This window comes from Schistocerca gregaria, chromosome 1 (assembly GCF_023897955.1).
Source record: "Schistocerca gregaria isolate iqSchGreg1 chromosome 1, iqSchGreg1.2, whole genome shotgun sequence".
Taxonomy (NCBI): domain Eukaryota; kingdom Metazoa; phylum Arthropoda; class Insecta; order Orthoptera; family Acrididae; genus Schistocerca; species Schistocerca gregaria.
Genome location: NC_064920.1, coordinates 727,481,323 through 727,504,445, shown reverse-complemented (window position 1 = coordinate 727,504,445; position 23,123 = coordinate 727,481,323). Strand labels below are relative to the sequence as shown.

Here is a 23,123-nt window from a genome sequence, read left to right as displayed (position 1 = left end):
TCTATTGTGCATGTGCACGATTGTCATAACACTTTGGTCAAACCACATTTAGTGTGTGTCGTCATTTGACCAGTTGTAGTGCTAGTTAACACCTTCACTCACTCTGTGTTGCTCAAATGGTTTTGGTTTTAACACAGCACCAATTAGTATTTTTCATGCTCAGCAATGTTTTTTTTTTCCCTCGAACTTATTCTCATCGTCAAGTGCGTATTTTGGGTATGTGAGTGATAAATCTCTCTCTCTCTCTCTCTCTCTCTCTCTCTCTCTCTCTGTGTGTGTGTGTGTGTGTGGTGTGTGTGTGTGTGTGTGTGTGTGTGTGTGTGTGTGTGGTTTTCTACATAACTGAGAAGGCACAGATCGGATAACCTCAAAATACATGACTACAGTGCAAGAGATGCAGAACAACACCACCACATAAAATACTTACATAAATACTTGCAATTGACAATGAGCAAAAAATTATTGAAAAACATTGTACTAAGCATGAAAAAATATGTAACTGGTGCAGTGTTTCACTTTCTAAATAATGATTTACAGCCGCAGGTTTTCCAAAAACATAAATTATGATGTATGAAATTAAGTCAAATGTTTCTAGTTCCCAGACAGTTACCAGTTCCAGTTACATCATCACTTTTTATTAAATAATAAACAAGCATCTGACAAGTATTTTGATGCCTATTATGTACATATATAGCATGAAATGCAGCAAGTGGGGATCCTACACATAACTTTTACCACTTAAAACGCTACTTCCACCTTTTACATTTTCCCCACATTTACACCATTTTTAAAGTCCCTTGAAAAGTGTAAAAGCAGGGCTTCACTGTAGTCTATTTCCAGATGGACAGCCAGACAAAGTTGGGAGACAATCCAATCAATTCTGGAGATCTCACAGCAGCATCCAGGTGTGACCCAATTCTCCAGCAAATCCTGCAGCATATCTGCCAGACATGGTCCACCAAGTTGTCAGCCACAGTACTACCAGCCCTTAACTGTTTCTCGATCCATGCTCATCATCTTAAAATTCGTCAGGGCATACTATTTCTAAGGAAGGAGATGACAATTGCCAGATGGTGCCACCAACATCCTTGCATCAACAACAGTTGCAATTATTACACAAGTCACATTGGAGTACCTCCAGGATGAAGCACTTGGCCCACCACTATATCTACTGGGTACATATGGGCAAAGATTTCATATGGATAGTCCACTTACTGTACAGCCTACCAAGCACGGGCTGGTCTCCACACAGTCTTATTCTTTATCAGCTATGGGACCACATCTATGTGGATTTCACAGGCCCCTTCCTTGGAACAATGTGGGTTATTATGGTTAAGGATTCAACCTTTTCTGTTTTCCTTCTGTCATCAGGTTGTATAAGACAAAAACATCAGTGATGGTGAGGATCCAGAAAAAATTTTGTCATCAAAGAGGCTAACACAGCATGGTTCTAGACAGTATCCTAGGTCCAGTGATACTGCACTTGCCACAGCATTCAGCATTTAACGACCACCAGCCTTTCATCCAATCTTAATGGCTTAGCAGAATGTTTCATTATACTTTGAAAACGTAAATGGCAAAAGCTATGGGGTCAGCTAAATCGGACTGTTCTTCACGTCTTTCAGCTTTTGGTCGTAGCCAAGCAGAACTATTGCATGGTGTCCTCATCAGGCACTGCTGGATCTTCTCTTCCCACCATCTGAATGAGCAAAAGAGGAAGCAACACCATTTCACATGGGTGCTCCAGTGGGAGGGCCCCAGTGTAGGCACATGTTCAAGTGCAGCCCTGAGTTGCATGTGGAGAGCCAGTGTAGCACAACAGGGATGCCAGCTACTTCTGGTGGCAACTGGCATGTGGGGTGCTTCGCAGATACTGTAACCAACGTGTGTTGTGGTATCCTGACAATACATCTCCACTATGCCCAGAGGGCTGCTGCAACAGTTACCACCACAGTGGGCCCTTCAACTGCACACCGCAAGCAGTGAACATCTAGTCCATTCATCCTGCCTACCACAGCAGACCTCCAAGGACATTCAGCCAGCTCCTCCATCGGATGAACAGCCAGAGCTGCCAGCATCAGCATCAATGCAGTCTGCTTCCAAAACCACATCTGGAGTCTCTAATATGGTTCCAAACCACCGCCTCAGGACCAGAGTGTCGCCTGGAATTGACTACAGGGATTTCCTCAAGCAACAGCCTGCTGCCACTTCCAAATCCTGTCCCCACATCAGCCTGGCTGGTTTCTCCCTACATGCAGATTGAAGTAGGGAGGGATCTTGTAATCCCATTGGACATTTCAATATATAACATAGAGCAACTGACATGTTGTAGTGCCCCCAGAATTTTACAAAAGTCTGGAGACACTTGTGTTCCAGCTGTTTCGAACACACATTATTTTAAAGCAGGGCATAAGGATGAGCATGGGATACTGCACCCATTTATCGTTTGAGAAGGCGAAACTGGAAGGGAGATAATTCGTCGGTGCTGGCAAATGTTCAGCGCGACCTGCCAAGAATAAGCAAATAAGGCCTGGAAGCTCCGTGGCCAGCTGCAAAGAGTAATGTAGCATTGTATTGTTAAAAAACAAATGGAGACACTCAAAATAGTGACTGTTTATTAGACTTTGAACTGCTGTTGAGAGTACGTGGACTGGATGTGGATAGTGAGCCACGATAAAAGCTTATGTATTGTGTTCAAAAATGTGTGATTAACTGATTCTGGGTGCCTGGTAATGTGTGGGCTTACATGATAAAGGTTAGTTGCTTTTTTGTACAAAGTGGAAATAAATATGTTCTGGTGCATTGAATGATATTCCAAGAGTAGTGTATCTCTTAAATAAGGGGAGAGAGAATGAGAGAGTGAAAATTTCCCCTTCCTAGCACTGAAATATTTGGAGAAGCTTCCGGTGCTGGCAGAAGACATCAGAGCTGCAAGAAAGCAGAATCTGCATTCTTCAACAAGTAAGTCCACAAAAACGCTTGACCTGTAGAGAGAGAGAGCGTAACACTACACCGGGCCACCGCAATGTGTCATTACGTCTACGTCCAGTACATCCAGCAAGAGTGCTGCCAGCAAAGAAAGCACAGCATCTTATGAGACCAGCTAGCCAAATTATTTAAGCCCAAGCAGCCATGAACTTACTCTCATTTTCTGCAACTCAGTCAGTGTTGTGTTCTGAAGCAAGCGATCCTTCCCTAGATAACGACACTGTATTTACAAATTCTGCCAAATAAGAAGTAGACTGCATGGACTGCATTTATCAACATGCAAGTTGACCATGCCTGCATGTAGGAGTGCTACAGTGAAGTTATACTTCGGTGCCACAGGCTGATATGCCTATTCAGCCACACAAACTAGCTAACTTTTATGTTAGTTTCCACCATCTATTAATAGTGCCACACTTTTGTTGTAAGGTAACTGGCCTGTATTTGGTTTAACAGGCATGTACAGTGAGATAGATGTGTGGATTCTTTAATTGTCTTGTGCCTTAGGCTATTTTATTTTTTGGGAGTTTACCGACTTCTTTTCATGTTGTATTGTACTTAAGCATGTATAATAAATAACTGTTGCCATAGAAAAGTGGGTTGGAAAAGAACTGACTATTACTACTTCCGTTTTTCTCTACTTCCTGAGAAAGGTTTTAAAATAAGCTTGATTATAAAATGTTCTATAAAAATTTTGTTATATGAACTCTTTTTCTTTTCTTTTACCTTTCTTATTGATCTGGTGCGATCCCAGAGGAAAAAATACCAGTCCCTCAAGTTTTCATTGGGATCTTCAACACGATTCACAATTTGTGACAACATATACTCCATTGTCATTCGCAGGACAGGAGCTGGCCGAAGATCATGTGGTAGAGGCATATCTTGGTCTGCAGAACTTCTTGAGTATTGTTTTACAGCTAAATAAGCATCCATCACAGCAGTCTGCACACAAAAATATAAATAACAGAAATTAGTAACTAATAGAAGAAATGGTTCAAATGGCTCTGAGCAGTATGGGAAATAACTGCTGAGATCATCAGTCCCCTAGAACTTAGAACTACTTAAACATAACTAACTTAAGGACATCACACACATCCATGCCTGAGGCAGGATTCGAACCTTCGACCGTAGCAGTCGCGCGGTTCCAGACTGCAGCGCCTAGAACCACTCGGCCACCCTGGCCGGCTAGCTAATAGAAGCTTATGAGTACCAAAGATAATAAGTATAGAAGCTAAGAAGTCCCACACATTAATAAGTGCCACAAATTGGTATGTACTAGAAGCTAACAAATGAACTGGGATGGAAAAATAACAATAATTCGTATCTGGTGATGTGAAATCTAAATGCAAGTTCTCCTGCTTTATGGATATAGTGTACAGGGCCATGCATCAGCCTGCAGAACAGCTTTACCTTGTGTGGCTATTTATTCACAATACATATTTTCACTATCAAGGATCATAAAGAACAGTATCTATGTGAAATTCAGTTTCTTGTCATGCAAATCACCATCTGAGATTATAGTAATGCTGAAAGAAGCATTTAAAGGGGGCACACAATGCAGGATGCTTGTCTATTAGTTGTTTTCATGTTTCAAATAGGAAAACATGTCACTGGACATTGACCTCTGAGAATAATAAAATAAAGGGCCTTTAAATATGTCTGCTTGTGTCTGTGTATGTGCGGATGTGTGTGTGTGTGTGTGTGTGTGTGTGTGTGTGTGTGTGTGTGTGTGCGCGAGCGCGCGCGCGAGTGTACACCTGTCCTTTTTTTCCCCTAAGGGAAGTCTTTCCGCTCCCGGGATTGGAATGACTCCTTACCCTCTCCCTTAAAACCCACATCCTTTCATTTTTCCCTCTCCTTCCCTCTTTCCTGACGAAGCAACTGCCAGTTGCGAAAGCTTGTAATTCTGTGTGTGTGTTTGTGTGTTTTGTTCATGTGCCTGTCTGCCGGCGCTTTCCCGCTTGGTAAGTCTTGGAATCTTTGTTTTTAATATATTTTTCCCATGTGGAAGTTTCTTTCTATTTGAAATGATGCCTACAAAGACTGCTGCCAAGTAATTGATGAGACTTCTTACTAGACATTTGCAAAGTTAAACAGCTTCCACTATTCCTGCACTCTATACGTGAATCAAATGACAAGAAACTGTAACATGTACTACAATGGGACATACCCTCTCACACAGTGGTCTGCAGAGTATAGATGCAGACATAGAATCCACATAATGAAAAATTTCAAGTTAAGTATACAAATTACAAGCAAAGAAAAGGCAATATATTTTAAGAAGGTGATGTCTCATACTTTTAAATATTTGAAGAACGTCATGATTTACCACCAACACATTCTGATAAAATTTCTTTGATGAATGACAAATTTCTGTCCTCAGGCCATTGTCAGATTCATAAAAACATTTACACCATACAATGTGATAAAATAAATGGTGTCAAATAATAAAATCCATAAATTTATTATTGTTGGCAAATAGCAAAAAATTAAATTGTCAATTACAAAAATGTGCCACACACTGCATCATTCATGATTAGATTAGATTAGATTAGATTAGATTAATACTTGTTCCATAGATCATGAATACGACACTTCGCAATGATGTGGAACGTGTCAGGTTAATAAAAGATGTCTGTACAAGAAAATACATTACACAAAATATTGCATGACACTAATGATTAAGTTTTTTTTTTTTTTTACTTAGTTTATATCTAAAAATTCAGCCAATGAGTAGAAGGAGTTGTCATCTAGAAATTCTTTTAATTTATTTTTAAATGTTAGTTGGCTATCTGTCAGGTTTTTGATGCTGTTTGGTAGGTGCCCAAAGACTTTTGTGGCAGCATAATTTACCCCTTTCTGTGCCAAAGTCAGATTTAACCCTGCATAGTGAAGATCATCCTTTCTCCTGGTGTTATAGGTATGCACACTGCTATTACTTTTGAATTGGGTTGGATTATTATCAACAAATTTCATAAGGGAATATATATACTGTGAGGTTACTGTGAGGATCCCTAGATCCTTAAATAGATGTCTGCAGGATGACCGTGGGTGGGCTCCAGCAATTATTCTGATTACACGTTTTTGTGCAATGAATACTTTTCTACTCAACGATGAATTACCCCAGAATATGATGCCATACGAAAGCAGTGAATGAAAGTAGGCATAGTAATCTAATTTACTGAGATTCTTATCACCAAAATTTGCAATAACCCTAATAGCATACGTAGCTGAACTCATACGTTTCAGCAGACCATCAATGTGTTGCTTCCAGTTTAACCTCTCATCAATGGACACACCTAAAAAATTTGAAAATTCTACCTTAGCTACAGACTTCTGTTCAAATTCTATATTTATTACTGGAGTTGTGCCATTTACTGTACGGAACTGCATATACTGTGTTTTATCAAAATTTAAAGAGAGTCCGTTTGCTGAGAACCACTTAATAATTTTGTGAAAAACATCATTTACAATTACATCACTTAGTTCTTGGTTTTTGGATGTTATTACTATACTTGTATCATCAGCAAAAAGAACTAACTTTGCATCTTCATCAATGTGGAATGGTAAGTCATTAATGTATATCAAGAACAGTAAAGGACCTAAGACCGAACCCTGTGGGACCCCGTGCTTGATAGCACCCCAGTTTGAGGAATCAGCTGTTGTTTTAACATTACACGAACCACTTATTTCAACTTTCTGCATTCTTCCAGTTAAGTATGAATTAAACCATTTGTGCACTGCCCCACTCAAACCATAATGATTTAGCTTATCTAAAAGAATTCCATGATTTACACAATCAAAGGCCTTTGAGAGATCACAAAAAATACCAATGGGTGATGTCCGGTTATTCAGAGCATTTAATATTTGATCAGTGAAAGCATATATAGCATTTTCTGTTGAAAAGCCTTTCTGAAAACCAAACTGACATTTTGTTAGTACTTTATTTTTACAAATATGGGAGGCTACTCTTGAATACATTACTTTCTCAAAAATTTTTGATAGAGCTGTCAGAAGGGAGATTGGGCGGTAGTTGTTGACATCCGACGTATCCCCCTTTTTATGCAATGGTTTTACAATGGCATATTTCAGTCTATCAGGGAAAACACCCTGCTCCAAAGAGCTATTACATGCGTGGCTGAGAATCCTACTTATCTGTGGGGAACAAGCTTTAAGTACTTTGCTGGAAATGCCATCAATTCCGTAAGAGCTTTTACTTTTCAGTGAGTTTATTATTTTACTGATTTCAGAGGGAGAGGTTGGTGGAATTACAGTTGTTTCAAACTGCACAGGTATGGCCTCTTCTATTAATAGCCTTGCCTCTTCTAGTGAAGATGTAGATCCTATTTTCTCCACAACATTTAAAAAATGATTATTCAAAATATTTTCAATTTCTGATTGTTTGTTAGTGCACTTGTCATTCAGTTTTATTGCACTAAAGTCTTCCTGTGCTCTTGGTTGCCCTGTTTCCCTTTCAATAATATTCCAAATTGCTTTAATTTTATTATCAGAATTACTGATCTCAGACATGATACACATGCTTCTGGACTTTTTAATAACTTTTCTTAGTACCGCACAATAGTTTTTATAATATTGAACAATTTCGGGGTCAGTACTCCCTCTTGCTGTTAGATACAGTCTCTTTTACGGTTGCGAGATATTCTTATTCCTTTAGTTAGCCAAGGTTTTTTATATGTTTTCTTGGAATTATGTTTAACTATTTTCTTGGGAAAACAATTTTCAAATACCCTTAAAAATGTATTGTGAAATAAGTTATATTTCAAGTTTGCATCGGGTTCCTTATACACTTCATCCCAGTCTAGCTGCTGTAGGCTTTCCCTAAAGTTTGCAATATTTATATTGTTAATTGAACGCACTGCTTTGAAAGTCTGATTTATTATACTGCATGGAGCTATGTCATGTACTGTAACAAGCTGTGCACTATGATCTGAAAGACCATTCTCAACAGGATAAGCATTTATGTCCTTAAACTTATCTTGGTCTATAAAAAAGTTATCTATCAATGTACTGCTGTTCTTTGTTATCCGAGTAGGAAAATCAATGACGGAGCTCAAATTGAAAGAACTGAGTAATACTAAAAGGTCATTCTTCCTATTACACTCTTTCAGGGAATCAACATTGAAATCCCCACAAATGATAATTTGCTTCCCCCTGTCTGACAGATAGCACAACAAAGCATCCAAGTTTTCTAGAAATAGCTGGAAATTCCCTGAGGGGGACCTATACACTGTTACAATTATGAAAGTGCCATCATTTAGTTTAAGTTCAGTGGCACATGCTTCTATATGTTGCTCTACACAAAATTTTTTAGTTTCTAAATTTTTTGCACTGTGGAAGCTTTTGACATATATGGCAACTCCTCCTCTCATCATATTATCTCTACTTACATGTGCAGCTAATTTGTACCCATTGATGCTAACCTTTTGCATATCAGTGACAATGTGATGCTCAGACAGGCATAGTATATCTATTACATTCTTGGTTTCTATATCTTCTAAACAAAGCAGAAGCTCATCAATTTTATTCTTCAATCCCCCAATATTTTGATGAAATATACTAACAGTATTTTTCACTTTACTTTTGTGAGTATCTTGAACTTTTTTTAACATCTTTAGTACTTTTATTCTTCAATCCCCCAATATTTTGATAAAATATACTAACATTATTTTTCACTTTACTTTTGTGAGTATCTTGAACTTTTTTAACATCTTTAGTACTTGCCTGGCTGAGTTTCCCACTGAACACTGATCTTACACTAAAAAAGAGTTTCCACCATGAGATGTAGTTCCTCCCCCCTTTAAATTTCCTGCTATCAGCCCAGCCAGTTTACCCTTCCCTTTCCTGTTGAGGTGTAGGCCATGTCTAGTATAGTCCCACCAGTCGATATTAACAGTATGAACAATGGCATTCTACATACTTAATGCTTCCATTCATAATGTTAACGCTGACTTAACATAACATGAATGAGTCCACCATTTGGAACATTTTTGTGAGTGATGATGTAATTTTTTACGATTTGAAAACAGTGACGAATTCATGGATTCATTACTTGATGCCACACATTTTCATTACAGAGTACGATGCTGTAAATGTTTTTATTAAAATGATGATGGTCTGTGGACCAAAACTGCTTCTTCAATACGGAAAGTTTATCAGCAGTTGTTGGCAATAATAAACGACATTTGAAGAGGCCATTAAGAAACGCAGAAGAGAAAGTACTGGACCTGACACAAACTTTCAATTGTCAGTTCAGTTGCACTCTTTTAAAGCAAGATTATGTGCCAAGATAAATGTACTACGCACCAGAAATGAAACTGATCAAGGTAAGGTTTAAGCAGGTTAATTGAAAGTGTAAAAAGTGGATAGCTTATCCTATATTTAATTATATACATCCCTTAATACACAGAGTTAATCATATCATGTAGAATAAGTTTACAATTGTATAATTATAAAGACAAAACCACTACACACAGCTTTATGTTCACACTAGATAAAGGTTAAGAGATTCTCCTCCAGTACTGCACAATTACTCATTTCCTGGCACACTATCACTATCACTATCTCTCTCTCTCTCTCTCTCTCTCTCTCTCTCTCTCTCTCTCTCTTTCTTTTAATTTTGTTACCCAATAATCCCATGATTCTCCTCAGTAACCATTATACGTGTGTGTGTGTGTGTGTGTGTGTGTGTGTGTTTTCTTTTCTTTTTTGGGAGGGATTAAGCAAAGGCAGGGTGATGGCCAGGGAAGAGACAGGCTATAAGGAAATGGGATAGGAATTTGGCATTGGCCATCTTGCAATAGTGCAGGCAGACGTAACTGCACATAGTACACAAAATATTGGGGAAGGGCTGATGCGAGGCACAACACAGAACACAGGAAAGGGGAGATTATAGTATGGTTGTTGATACAGTGTTCTCCTGAATATTCACGTGTGGATTATCCGATCTGCAAATTATTCACGCATCTAAAAAAATAAAACAAAAAAAACACATGCATCACAAAAGCTCAAACATCGCACACATGGGGATCGGCAGGGCGGGTTGCTGGTAACTAGGGGCAGTGGCAGATGCTAAGTTAGTAAGCCAGACCCGCAGCAGAAGATGTCTGTGCCCAGCCCCGCCTGAGTGTGCACAGATGCTGCCACTGCTACCCATCCAGTACACATCATCCCAAATACATGTTTGGAAGTATTTCTATTAGTTATGTTTCTTAATTAGTCATGCATCTTCTATCCCACATTATTCTGAATAATTGGGAGTACACTGTATTAACAGACAAACTGACCTATAATGAGGTGATAGGAGGGGTGTAGCACAGGGTATAGGGACTGTGGCAGAGGTGGGTGTGGGAAAGGGGCTAGATGAGACTGATGCCAGAGAGATTGTGATATAAGAAGTTGCTTTGTAAAGAACTATTCCCATCGATATGCTTCAGAGAAACTCTTATTCGGTGGATGATCTGTTCGGTATTGAAAATTGGGGAAATGAGAGGGAGGGGGGGAGGAGGAGATGAATCTACATAGTATGAGTCATGAAACAAGCACTGAAGTCATGTACGTTGTTCTCAGTGGCCTGCACTACATTTGTATAGTCAACACTGTGCTCGGTCTCCTTTTGGCTGTGGCCATTCATTGAGGTCGATAGCTGTTTGGTGATTTCCATTTAAATGGCTGTACAGAAGACACATACTGGCTGATATACAATGGCATTAGCTGGTTTTCACATCTCTGATGGGAAAGGACATGCCTGTGATGGGACTAGAATAAAATATACTGGGCGAGTGCATAGAACAAATATTGCACCTGAGTATTTCACATGAGTATGACTCCTGTGGCAAGGGACAGGAATAGGGATGGTTAAAGATGGACAAAGATATTTCACAGACTGGATTTATGTGGTTGAGAGAGAAGGAAAGAAGGCTGGGAACGATGTTCCTCATTTCAGAGCATGATGAAAGGCAGTTGAAGTGCTGACAGAGCATGCAGTTAAGGCTTCTGAATCTTGAATGGTACTGGACACTCCTTTGAAGCTGGTAGGTGGGGGTGTAGGAGGAGATAGTTGCATAAGTTGATACAAGAGCAGGAACATAAGATCTGTGCCCTTCAGGTGAGGTTAGAAAATGCAAAGGAGAAACTAGATGGGTTGAGGAGGGTGAAGGGTGCTGGGGAATGGGAACTGGCAGTTGGTAAGAAGGCACCTAGGAGGAGGAGACATTCAGTCAGCTGTACTTTGCGTATAACCAATAGATTTGACCAACTGTACAAGCTAAGAGGAAAGAAGCCTCTTGTAGCTGTAGGTGTAGGAAACTTGCAGCAGTCCTCAGCAATTAGGGTGTCTAAGTCAGTTGCAAATTCTAACAGAAAGAAGAAGTTTCTGCTGCTAGGTAGTTCACATGGCACAGGTGTGAGCTAGTAGTTGCGGGAAGTCTTGAGGAGTGAGTACCAGGTCACCAGCATTGTGAAGCCGAGCGTACGATTAGCTCAGATGACTGTTGACATAGGGAAGTTATGTAGGAATTTTATAAAAGAGGATGAGGTAGTGATTGTGGGTGAAGCTGGTAATAGTCTTGATAGCGATGGGGAGTATGATGCAGGTGGTAACCTGATAAAGATAGCTTCTGCTTACAAACGTTGACTGTGACATTATTGGTATATCGGAGCACCACTTAAATAATTTGACAATTCAGAGGCTTCATTTACCAGGATACACATTAACTGGCTGTTTTTCAAGGACCTTTTTGTGGAGTATGGGAGTGGCCACATACCTTAAAAACAGCATTCCATTTGAGTCCATAGACACATTATGTCACTGCACTGAACAGGTATTTGAATGCTATACAGGGGCATTTGAATTTAGTGAAACTAAATTTCTAATTGTTGTTATTTATAGGTCCCCCAACTCTGACTTCTTGGTTATATGTAGTGACTTTAATATTAATTTCATCTGTAATTGTACAAGAAAAAGGAAGATCTCCTAAATTCATATGATCTGATGCTGACTGTGTTTTTTCCCCACCAGGGTGCAGGGGAACAGTAGCACAGCCATAGACAACATTTTTATTCATTCTTCATTACTAGATGGGCAAAGGGTGACTGGCCTTTCAGACCACAAAGTGCAAATTTCAACACTAAAAGGTTTTTGTACTCAAAAAAGCTTGTATATAAATACAAACTATGTAAAAAAGCTAACTCAATAGCAATAGGGTTTTTTTTTTTTTTTAACCTCATTAAGGAACAAGAGTGCCAGGATGTTTATAGTGCTGATAACATAGATGACAAATATAATGCTTTCCGTAACACATTTATCATTTTCTTTGAAAGCTGCTTTCCATCAGAATGTTCTAAACAGGGTACTATCAGTATAAGGCAGCCTGGGTGGCAGACTAATGGGATAAGGATATCATGTAGAACAAAGTGAGAATTATATGCTAGTAGTCACAATCGAGCTACTGTAGCCAATTACAAACAGTATTGCACAGTGCTTAAAAATGTTATTAGGAAGGCAAAGAGTATGTGGTACGCAAATAGAATAGCTAATTAACAGGATAAAATTAAAACCATATGGTCAGTCATAAAAGAAATGTCTGGTCAGCAGCACAAGGTCGACGACATACAGTCAGTTCGTAGCAAAAATGTTTCTGTTACTGGTGAGTCAGATATATGTACAGTATTTAACAATCACTTTCTGGGCATTGTTGGTAATTTAAATAAAAACTTAGTTCCACAGGGAATCATACAACACTCCTGGAAAATGCCGTTTCAAGACTCATATCTTAAATACTCCTCTGTGACACTGACAAGAGGGAGATTGAGTCAATAATTAAACTCTTATGGATATGATGGAGTACTTAGCAGAATATTAAAATATTTTGCTGCACATGTTAACCTTGTACTTAGCCATATGTGTAATTTTTCCTTTGAGAATGGTCAGTTTCCTGAACGTTTGAAGTACTCAGTAGTAAAGCCGCATTATACAAAGGGAGAAAGGGATGATGTACAGTTCGGTTTTAGAAATGGTTTAACAACTGAAAATGCTATATTTTCTCTTCTCTGTGAGGAACTGGATGGATTAAACAAAAGGTTTCCAATGCTAGGTAGCTTTTTCAATTTAACTAAGGCACTTGATTGTGTTGATCAAAAACTATTGCTGCAGCAGTTGGACCATTATGGAATACAGGGAGGAGCTCACAATTGGTTTACCTCTTACTTTAACAATAGACAGTGGGAGGTCATGTAAGAATGGCTATGATCTGGGGCCTGAGTGTGGCATGATTAAATGAGGGTGCCCCAGAGATCAATGCTGGGATCACTCCTGTTCCTTATTTCTGTAAATGATATGCCCTCTAGTATTTCAGGTGACTCCAAAATATTTCTGTTTGGTAGTAAAGGATGTTGTGTGCAATGTTGGCACTCTTTCAAATAGTGCAGTTCATGACATAAGTTTGTAGCTTGTAGAAAATAAACCAACTCTAAATCACAGCAAGACTCAGTTTTTACAGTTTCTAGCACACAATTCCACAAAACCCAATGTGTTAATTTCACAGAATGGGCATATGATTAGTGAAACTGAACAGCTCAAATTTCTAGGTGTTCAGATAGATAGTAAACTGTTGTGGAAAGCTCATGTTCAGAACCTTGTTCAAAATTTTAATGCTGCCATTTTTACTATTCAAAAGGTATATGAAGTAAGTGATAGTTTGACACAAAAAGTAGTCTACTTTGCTTATTTTCATTTGCTTATGAGGTATGGTATTATATTTTGGGGTAACTCTTCCCATTCTCAAAGGATATTTTGGCTCAGAAAGGGCGGTTCAGGCAATAAGTGGTGTTAAGTTTGCGACGCCTTGTCGACCCCTGTTCATTAGTCTGAGTATTCTGACATTGGCCTTTCAATATATACATTCTTTACTGTCATTTCTTGTTACCAATATTAGTTTATTCCCAAAAATAAGCAGCTTTCACTCAGCTAATAATAAGCAGAAATCCAATCTGCATTTACATCGGACTTCCTTGACTCTTGTGCAGAAAGGTGTGCAGTATACTGCAGCATCTATTCTCAATAAGCTACCACAAGAATTCAAAAATCTTAGCAGTGATCCACACACTTTCAAACCAAAACTGAAGAGCTTTTCCTGGGTCACTCCTTCAATCCGTCAAGGAGTTCCTTGAAAAATTAAGCAGATACCTGCGATATATTGTTGATTGCATTCACATTAACTTATAGCTCGTCTTTTTTTGGTTCATAAGCATTTTATTTTATCTGTTGTTACTTTTATGTTGTAATTTCATGTACTGACACATTCCATGACATTGGAGATTTGCTCCTCAATTTGGTCCTACAGAACTAGATGTGTAAAATAAAATAAAATGTGGTAGACAATAGTTTGGGAAGAGACTGAAGTGAGATACAGCATAAACAAAGGATTAGGAACTTGTTTGGATATGGCATGGCAGATTTGTTTGTGGAATAGTTTTGAAGGGCAGCTGTGTTCGTGACTGCACTTGGATGGACTGTGAGGGAGATGCTGCTTAGTGTAGAAGTTGAGATACTACCAGTGGTTGACAAATGTTACAGGGATGAAGGTTTTTCTAAGAGATAAATGTGTTGGGAGGTCAGTGCCCTGGAAGATGCTTTGACTAAAGAAAACCAAGATTGAGTCTGCAGGCATGGGGATGAAGGCACTGATATTATTATAAAAGGATACACCAGTAAACCAGCCCATCACCAGAACACAGATGACATTCAATTTCACATCCTCCTCCTTCCTACTGAAATTCCTGCAGTGCTTTACAGTGTCTATGGGCTCCATGTATAACCTTTCATGGTAATTGTAAAATGGTAAGATTCTATGAGTCAGAACTTGAATCGTCAGAAACTGAACATAGTAGGAAAACTAACAAATCTGAAAAGGGAAATACGAAGGCTCAATCTAGATATAGTGGGGGTCAATGAAGCGAAATGGAAAGGAGATAAGGATTTCTGGTCATATGAATATAAAGCAATATCAACAGCAGTAGAAAATGGTAAAACAAGTAGAGCATTCATTATGAATAGGAACATAGGGGAGATAATCAGTTATGGTGAACACTTCAGGGCTAGAATTATTATCAGAATTGACAATAAACCAGCACCAACAACAGTAGTTCAGGTACATATGCCAACATCGCAAGCAGAAAATAAAGCAGTAGAAAAAACATATGAGGATACTTAATGGGTAATTCAGTATGTAAAGAGACATAAAAACCTAATAGCCATGGGGGATTGGAATGTGGTTGCAGGGAAAGGAGTAGAAGAAAGGGTTATCGAAAAATGAACTTGATAGTAAGAATAAGAATGGAGAAAGACTAATTGAGTTCTGCAAATATATTTCAGCTAATAATAGCAAATGCACTGTTCAAAAATCACAAAAGCAGAAGGTATATTACTAAAAGGCTTGGGGATATGAGAAGATTCTAGCTGTATTACACCATGATCAGAGAGAGATTTCCAAATCAGATATTGGATTGTAGGGCATGCCCAGGAACAGGTATAGACTCAGATCACAATTTAGTAATGATGAAGAGTAAGCTGAAATTTAAGAGAATCGCTTGAAAGAAGCCATGTAAAAAGAAGAGTGGTATTGTAATAATGAATACGACAGAGTACTTGAAAAGTCATACACATATATAAAAATGGCAATTACAAAAATAGGATAGACAAATATAGTTACAGGGAAATGCCAAAGAAACCTTGGGTTACAGAAGAACTACATTAGATGGCTGATGAACAGAGGAAGTGCAAAAATGTTCAGACAAAGACAGGAAAACAGAAACATATATCACTTAGAAATTAAATGAACACGGAGGGTAGAGAAGCCAGCATGAACTGGCCGCAGGCAAAATTTGAAAAAATCAAAAAAGGAATGGTTGTCAGGAGTGTATCAGCATACAGTAAAGTCAAAACAACCTTCTGTGGCATTAAAACCGAGGATGACAACAATAAGAGTGGATGAGGAATTATAGTGTTAAAACAAAGAGGTGAGATACAAGAAATATGAAAGTAATGAGGAATAGAAGAAATGAAAAGAGAGAGAAACTTAAAATGAAATTTGTAACCATTACGAAGTTACGGAATTCTGCTACCTTGGAAGCAAAATAACATATGATGGATAATGCAAAGGGGACATAGAAAGCAAACTAGCACAGGCAAAGCGGGCATTCCCGGTCGATAGAAGTAAAAAAGTATCAAACTTAACAGTACTAGAGACATCTATAAAGAATAAAAGACGGTATGGAAAAGACAGAGATTGAAACATATCCAACAAATAATTGAGGATGTAAAATGCAAGTGCTATTCTGTGAAGAAGAGATTGGTACAAGAGAATTAATGGTGGGTTGCATCAAACCAGTCAGAAGACTGATGGCTGTTCTACGTCCTGTCAAATTTTCGTGTTACTGGGAATGGTGCTAAGAAAAGAAGATGAGGCAGGTTCAAGGTAAGACATTCATGGAAGATGAGCAGCTGGAGGCGGGGCTTTTGAAAAGGACCAAATTTTATGTAGGCTTAAGGTTGTTAGTGGATAGATTACAAATAGTGAGTTATGCTTGCCTGTGTTTTGTGAGATGTTAGGAAGACGTTTCAGGAATGTGGCAGATGTAAGAGATCATCAAGGTAGGGTCTGATCCTATGGTGAGTACGGGGAAGAAGCTGTCTGGGAATAGCATATGTCTTGGATAGTGGTATTCCAAGAAGAGAGTAAGGAAACTGTAAACTGGATAGATGTTTAACGTGGTATTTGGAACATTCTTTTAGCTGTTGGAGAGGTACGACTTGCAATTTGAGAAATGATGTGTACGAGATTGGGATAGTATAATAGGAGTCTTTTGCATAGGAAGCAGAGGTAATTCAGATCCACCCTTGAGACAGAAATCTGTTTCTATATCACTAGGCAGATTAAGGATGCACACAGTCTAACGACTTCAAGGTCTTTGTGGAATGAAGGGCGGCCTCGAGAAATAGGAATTTTTATAGTTAAGCCATTGCGGGGAGGGGGAGTGGGAGTCTCATAAGTATATGGAACTTGGGTCAATTACGAGTGGGATGTATATTCAGGAACAGAAAAATAACGTTAATGATGTGAGTGAATGATCACTACAAGTGAACAATGACGAAGACTGGAGATAAATCTGGGTATCAGAGCTGAAGGTAAAAATGTGTGTGTGTGTGTGTGTGTGTGTGTGTGTGTGTGTGTGTGTGTGTGTATACTCGTTGCTGTTGTTGTTGTTGTTGTGGTTTTCAGTCCTGAGACTGGTTTGATGCAGCTCTCCATGCTACTCTAGCCTGTGCAAGCTTCTTCATCTCCCAGTAACTACTGCAACCTACATCCTTCTGAATCTGATTAGTGTATTCATCTCTTGCTCTCCCTCTATGATTTTTACCCTCCACACTGCCCTCCAATACTAAATTGGTGATCCCTCGATGTCTCAGAACATGTCCTACCAACCAATCCCTTCTTCTAGTCAAGTTGTGCCACAAACTTATCTTCTCCCCAATCCTATTCAGTACTTCCTCATTAGTTATGTGATCTACCCATCTAATCTTCAGCATTCTTCTGTACTACCACATTTTGAAAGCTTCTATTCTCTTCTTGTCTAAACTATTTGTCCACTCTTCACTTCCATACATGGCCACACTCCATACAAATACTTTCAGAAACGACTTTCTAACATTAATATCTGTACTCGATGTTAACAAATTTTTCTTCTTCTGATACGCTTTCCTTGTCACTGCCAGTCTACATTTTATATCATCTCTACTTCGACCATCGACAGTTATTTTGCTCCCCAAATAGCAAAACTCCTTTACTACTTTAAGTATTTCATTTCCTAATCTAATTCCCTCAGCATCACCCGACTTAATTCGACTACATTCCAAAATCCTAATTTCCTTTTGTTGAAGTTCATATTGTAACCTCCTTTCAAGACACTGTCCATTCCGTTCAGCTGCTCTTTCAAGTCCTTTGCTGTCTCTGACAGAATTACAATGTCATCGGTGAACCTCAAAGTTTTTATTTCTTCTCCAAGGATTTTAATACCTACTCTGAACTTTTCTTTTGTTTCCTTCATTGCTTGCTCAATATACAGATTGAATAACATCGGGGATAGACTACAGCCCTGTCTCGCTCCCTTCCCAACCACTGCTTCCCTCTCATACCCCTCGACTCTGTATTTTACCCCTGCCACTTCAAAATTTGAAAGAGAGAATTCCAATCAACATTGTCAAAAGCTTTCTCTAAGTCTAAAAAATACTAGAAACGTAGGTTTGCCTTTCCTTAATCTTTCTTATAAGATAAGTTGTAGGGTCAGTATTGCTCACGTGTTCCAACATTTCTACGGAATCCAAAGTGATCTTCCCCGAGGTTGGCTTCCATCAGTTTTTCCATTAATCTGTAAAGAATTCGCGCTACTATTTTGCAGCTGTGATTTATTAAACTGATAGTTTGGTAATGTTCACATCTGTCAACACCTGCTTTCTTTGGGATTGTAATTATTATATTCTTCTTGAAGTCTGAGGGTATTTCGCCTGTCTCATACATCTTTCTCACCAGATGGTAGAGTTTTGTCAGGACTGGCTCTCCCAAGGCTATCAGCAGTTCTAATGGAATGTCGTCTACTCATGGGGCCTCAGGTCTCTCAGTGCTCTGTCAAACTCTTCACGCAGTATCATATCTCCCATTTCATCTTCATCTACATCCTCTTCCATTTCCATAATATTGTCCTCAAGTATGTCGCTCTTGCCTAGACCCTCTATATACTCCTTCCACCTTTCTACTTTCCCTTCTTTGTTTAGAACTGGGTTTCCATCAAAGCTCTTGATATTCATGCAAGTGGTTCTCCTTTCTCCAAAGGTCTCTCTAATTTTCCTATAAGCAGTATCTATCTTAACCCTAGTGAGATAAGCCTCTACATCCTTACATTTATCCTCTAGCCATACCTGCTTAGCCATTTTGCATTTCCTGTCGATCTCATTTTTGAAACGTTTGTATTCTTTTTTGCCTGCTTCATTTACTGCATTTTTATATTTTCTCCTTTCATCAATTAAATTCAATATTTCTTCAGTTACCCAACGATTTCTACTACCTCTCGTATTTTTACATATTTGATCCTCTGCTGCCTTCACTATTTCATCCCTCAAAGCTACCCATTCTTCTTCTACTGTATTTCTTTCCCCCGTACCTGTCAGTTGTTCCCTTATGCTCTCCCTGAAACTCTGTACAACATCTGGTTCTTTCAGTTTATCCAGGTCCCATCTCCTTAAATTCCCACCTTTTTGCAGTTTCTTCAATTTTAGTCTACAGTTCATAACCAATAGATTGTGGTCAGAGTCCAAATCTGTCCCTGGAAATGTCCTACAATTTAAAACCTGATTCCTAAATCTCTGTCTTACCATTATATAATCTGTCTGATACCTTTAGTATCTCCAGGGTTCTTCTGTGTAAACAACCTTCTTTCATGAATCTTGAACCAAGTGTTGGCTATGATTAAGTTATGCTCTGCTCAAAATTCTACCAGGCGGCTTCCTCTTTCATTTCTTAGCCCCAGTCCATATTCACCTACTATGTTTCCTTCTCTCCCTTTTCCTACTGATGAATTCCAGTCAGCCATGACTTTTAAATTTTCGTCTCTCTTCACTACCTGAATAATTTCTTTTATCTCATCACACATTTCATCAATTTCTTTGTCATCTGCAGAGCTAGTTGGCATATCAACTTTTACTACTGTAGTAAGCATGGGCTTCGTATCTATCTTGGCCACAATAATGCGTTCACTATGTTGTTTGTAGCAGCTTACCCACACTCCTATTTTTTTATTCATTATTGAACCTACACCTACATTACCCTTATTTGATTTTGTATTTATAACCCTGTATTCACCTGACCAAAAGTCTTGTTCCTCCTGCCACCAAACTTCACAATTCCTACTATATCTAACTTTAACCTATCCATTTCCCTTTTTAAATTTTCTAACCTACCTGCCCGATTAAGGGATCTGACATTCCACACTCGGATCCGTAGAACGCCAGTTTTTTTTCTCTTGATAACGACATCCTCTTAAGTAGTCCCCGCCTGGAGATCCGAATGGGGGACTATTTTACCTCCGGAATATTTTACCCAAGAGGACGCCATCATCATTTAATCATACAGTAAAGCTGCATGCCCTCGGGAAAAATTACGGCCGTAGTTTCCCCTTGCTTTCAGCCGTTCTCAGTACCAGCACAGCAAGGCCGTTTTGGTTATTGTTACAAGGCCAGAACAGTCAATCATCCAGACTGTTACCCCTGCAACTCCTGAAAAGGCTGCTGCCCCTCTTCAGGAACCACACATTTGTCTGGTCTCTCAACAGATACCCCTCCGTTGTGGTTGCACCTATGGTACGGCTATCTGTGTCGTTGAGGCACGCAAGCCTCCTCACCAACAGCAAGGTCCGTGGTTCATGGGTGTGTGTGTGTGTGTGTGTGTGTGTGTGTGTGTGTGTACTCAAGCAATTATATAATGATATCCCATTGTTAATATAAAATTCTTTGTTGTGACAAAGTCAATAAATGTACTAGTACATAGTACTTTCTCATCTTTCAAGCTTTCAGGTCTTGAAAGCCCACATCTAGCTGTTTTTGTTGTTTGTTTAACTTTCATTTATTATGTAAATAACTACAATTAACTGCAAATGCCTGAATGACCTGAAAAGTGAAAAAAAAAAACACTCAGGTGTCCAGTGTAAGTTTCTAAGGATGTCCTATAACTTGGTCACCAATGGATTTTATGCTAACTGATGATGTGTTAACTCATCCCCAACTGCAAGCATGGCAACGGTCACAACAAACCACTAATCTACTAATCATTAATGAGGGTTGATATTTTACTAAAGTGCTTGCATATATGAGTACAAGGTGCGGCAGTCAAACCTGTGTTTATTATTATTAGTGTCCGGAAGTGCTGGAAGTAGTGGGGGCGGGGGAGGGGGGGGGTGGAGTAACCAAGGTCACCACTGCATTCCCAGACACAAAGCATTTCTGTAGCAATGGAGCAGTGGACTAAGCAACAACGGTTGTTTGGAATGAAAGTGTTCTACCGAAGCAGTAGATATGTAGCCGCTCAGCATCATTTCTGGGCGCATTTTACAATTAATCGTAATACACTGGTACCTTCCGTTAACTCAATAAAAACTTGGGTCAAAAACTTTGAAAATGTGGGTGAAACAACAAGGAAAAGAGGTGGCAGAGCGAAGACAGTGCGTACTCCCGAGAATGTGGAACGCGTAACAATTGCTGTGGGAAGAAGACCCTGATGATCAGTGCGTAGCTAGAGCGTTGCGCTTGGAATTTCTGGCACGACTGTCTGAAGGATTTTGAGGTTAGACTTACATCACCAACCATACAAAATCCAAGTGGTTAACGCTTTGAAAAATAACAACTTCGTGGTCCAATATCATTTCTGTGAAAGTATTTTGCAAATGATTGAAGAAAATGAGGAGCTTATTCACAACCTTTGGATGAGTGACGAGGCAAATTTTCACCTCACTGGATATGTGAACAAACAGAACTTTAGATATTGGAGTGATAAGAACACTCACCAACTCCATGAAAAACCCCTGCACTCGACCAAGGTAACAGTTTGGTGTGCAATGTCCTCATAGGGAATAACAGGCCCTTATTTTTTTTTTTTTTTTTTTAGAATGAAATAGGGCAATCTGTTATCATGAATGCTTAGTGCTATTCAACAATGGTAAGGACATTCCTCATACCTCAGCTTTGTCAATATGCAGTGAATGATGAAACATTATTTCAACAAGACGGAGCAACAAGTCACCCAGCCCGCGTGAACAGTGAACATTAAAGTTCTCAATGAAGGGTAATTTCCAAGAAGGAAGCGACTGCTTGCCACCCCTCCCCCCCCCCCCCCCCCCTCGTTCACCCGACCTAACAGCTTGTGTTTTTTTTCTTATGGGGTTACCTTAAGAGCAAAGTGTATGGAAAGATATTATACCAATGATGATCTCAAAGCAAGAATATGGCTGAAAATTGAAAGAATTCCTCAGGGTACGCTCCGTCATGAGATGGACAGCTTTGTAAATCGTCTGCGAGAATGCCATGAAAGGGAAGGACGTCATCTTGCTGACGTTATTTTCAAACAATGAAAAAAATGTGTTGATGTATCTTAAATGCTTTTTAACGCAGAATAAATTGTGTGAATGAAATTTTGATATCTGTATTCGTGTTTATTTTACACTCATTTAAAAAATGCACGTTTGACTGGTGCACACTGTATTTGATAATGTATGCTATGGTTGAAACCAGAACAGCTGTTTTGTGAGACAATGAGCATGGATAAAAAAGTCCAAATTCAAAAATCATCATATTATTGTGGGGCGTGATGCACCACTTGGATATCCTGAACTTAAAACTCATCCATGCCAAATCTTCAATGTCACTCCCAGTATCTCTTTGCGCACTCTTTTATTCCTACATTACAATGGCATTGTTTTGATATTTCTCTGCAAATTCTGAAACTGCTTTTCATTTTTCTTCGATTTTCACACTTTTGTGCATTTTCCTTGTCACCTTTCAGATGCTTTTTTTAGTATGATACCTTTTGTGTCTCATCTTCACAAAGGCCATTTCATATACCAACAAAAAAAATCTCTGAGGAAAGCAATGTGAACTTCGAGCTTTTCTTCTGCCATTGTCATGTGCTGACTGCCTAAACTCAACAACTGTGGTAGTATATCTATTATTATCACAATTATTGTACATTATATTTTACTAGTGATAGTGCATCACCATGTCGTGAAAAAAATTTGGGTTCCTGGCTTATGTAATTGATATGGGATAAAATGCATCTTTGGATGGATGTTCCATACCATCTATCTGTTCACAAATAACTTATGTTTCGCAAATTAAAAGTAGCCAAATTACGAGTTTTTGGTAAAATGTGTCATGTTTTGAAACAAAATTAATCAGTAAAGAATAAAACCAAAGTAAATAAATATTCAAGTTAAGTGTTGAGGGACCCCACGTAAGCATGCATGCAAACACCATCATAAATACACAAATACACACACAATATGCATGCAGCCTGATAGTT

At 38.9% G+C, this 23,123-nt stretch overlaps 1 protein-coding gene across 1 annotated transcript in view; it reads right to left on the bottom strand.

The window, feature by feature from the left end:
- The window catches only part of LOC126266846 (germinal-center associated nuclear protein), a 296,356-nt gene that overhangs the window by 239,761 nt on the left and 33,472 nt on the right, over window positions 1–23,123 (bottom strand). The window contains exon 6 of the mRNA XM_049971439.1: window positions 3,712–3,927. Coding sequence (XP_049827396.1) covers window positions 3,712–3,927 — 216 coding nt within the window. The remainder of the gene's footprint in view (window positions 1–3,711; window positions 3,928–23,123) is intronic.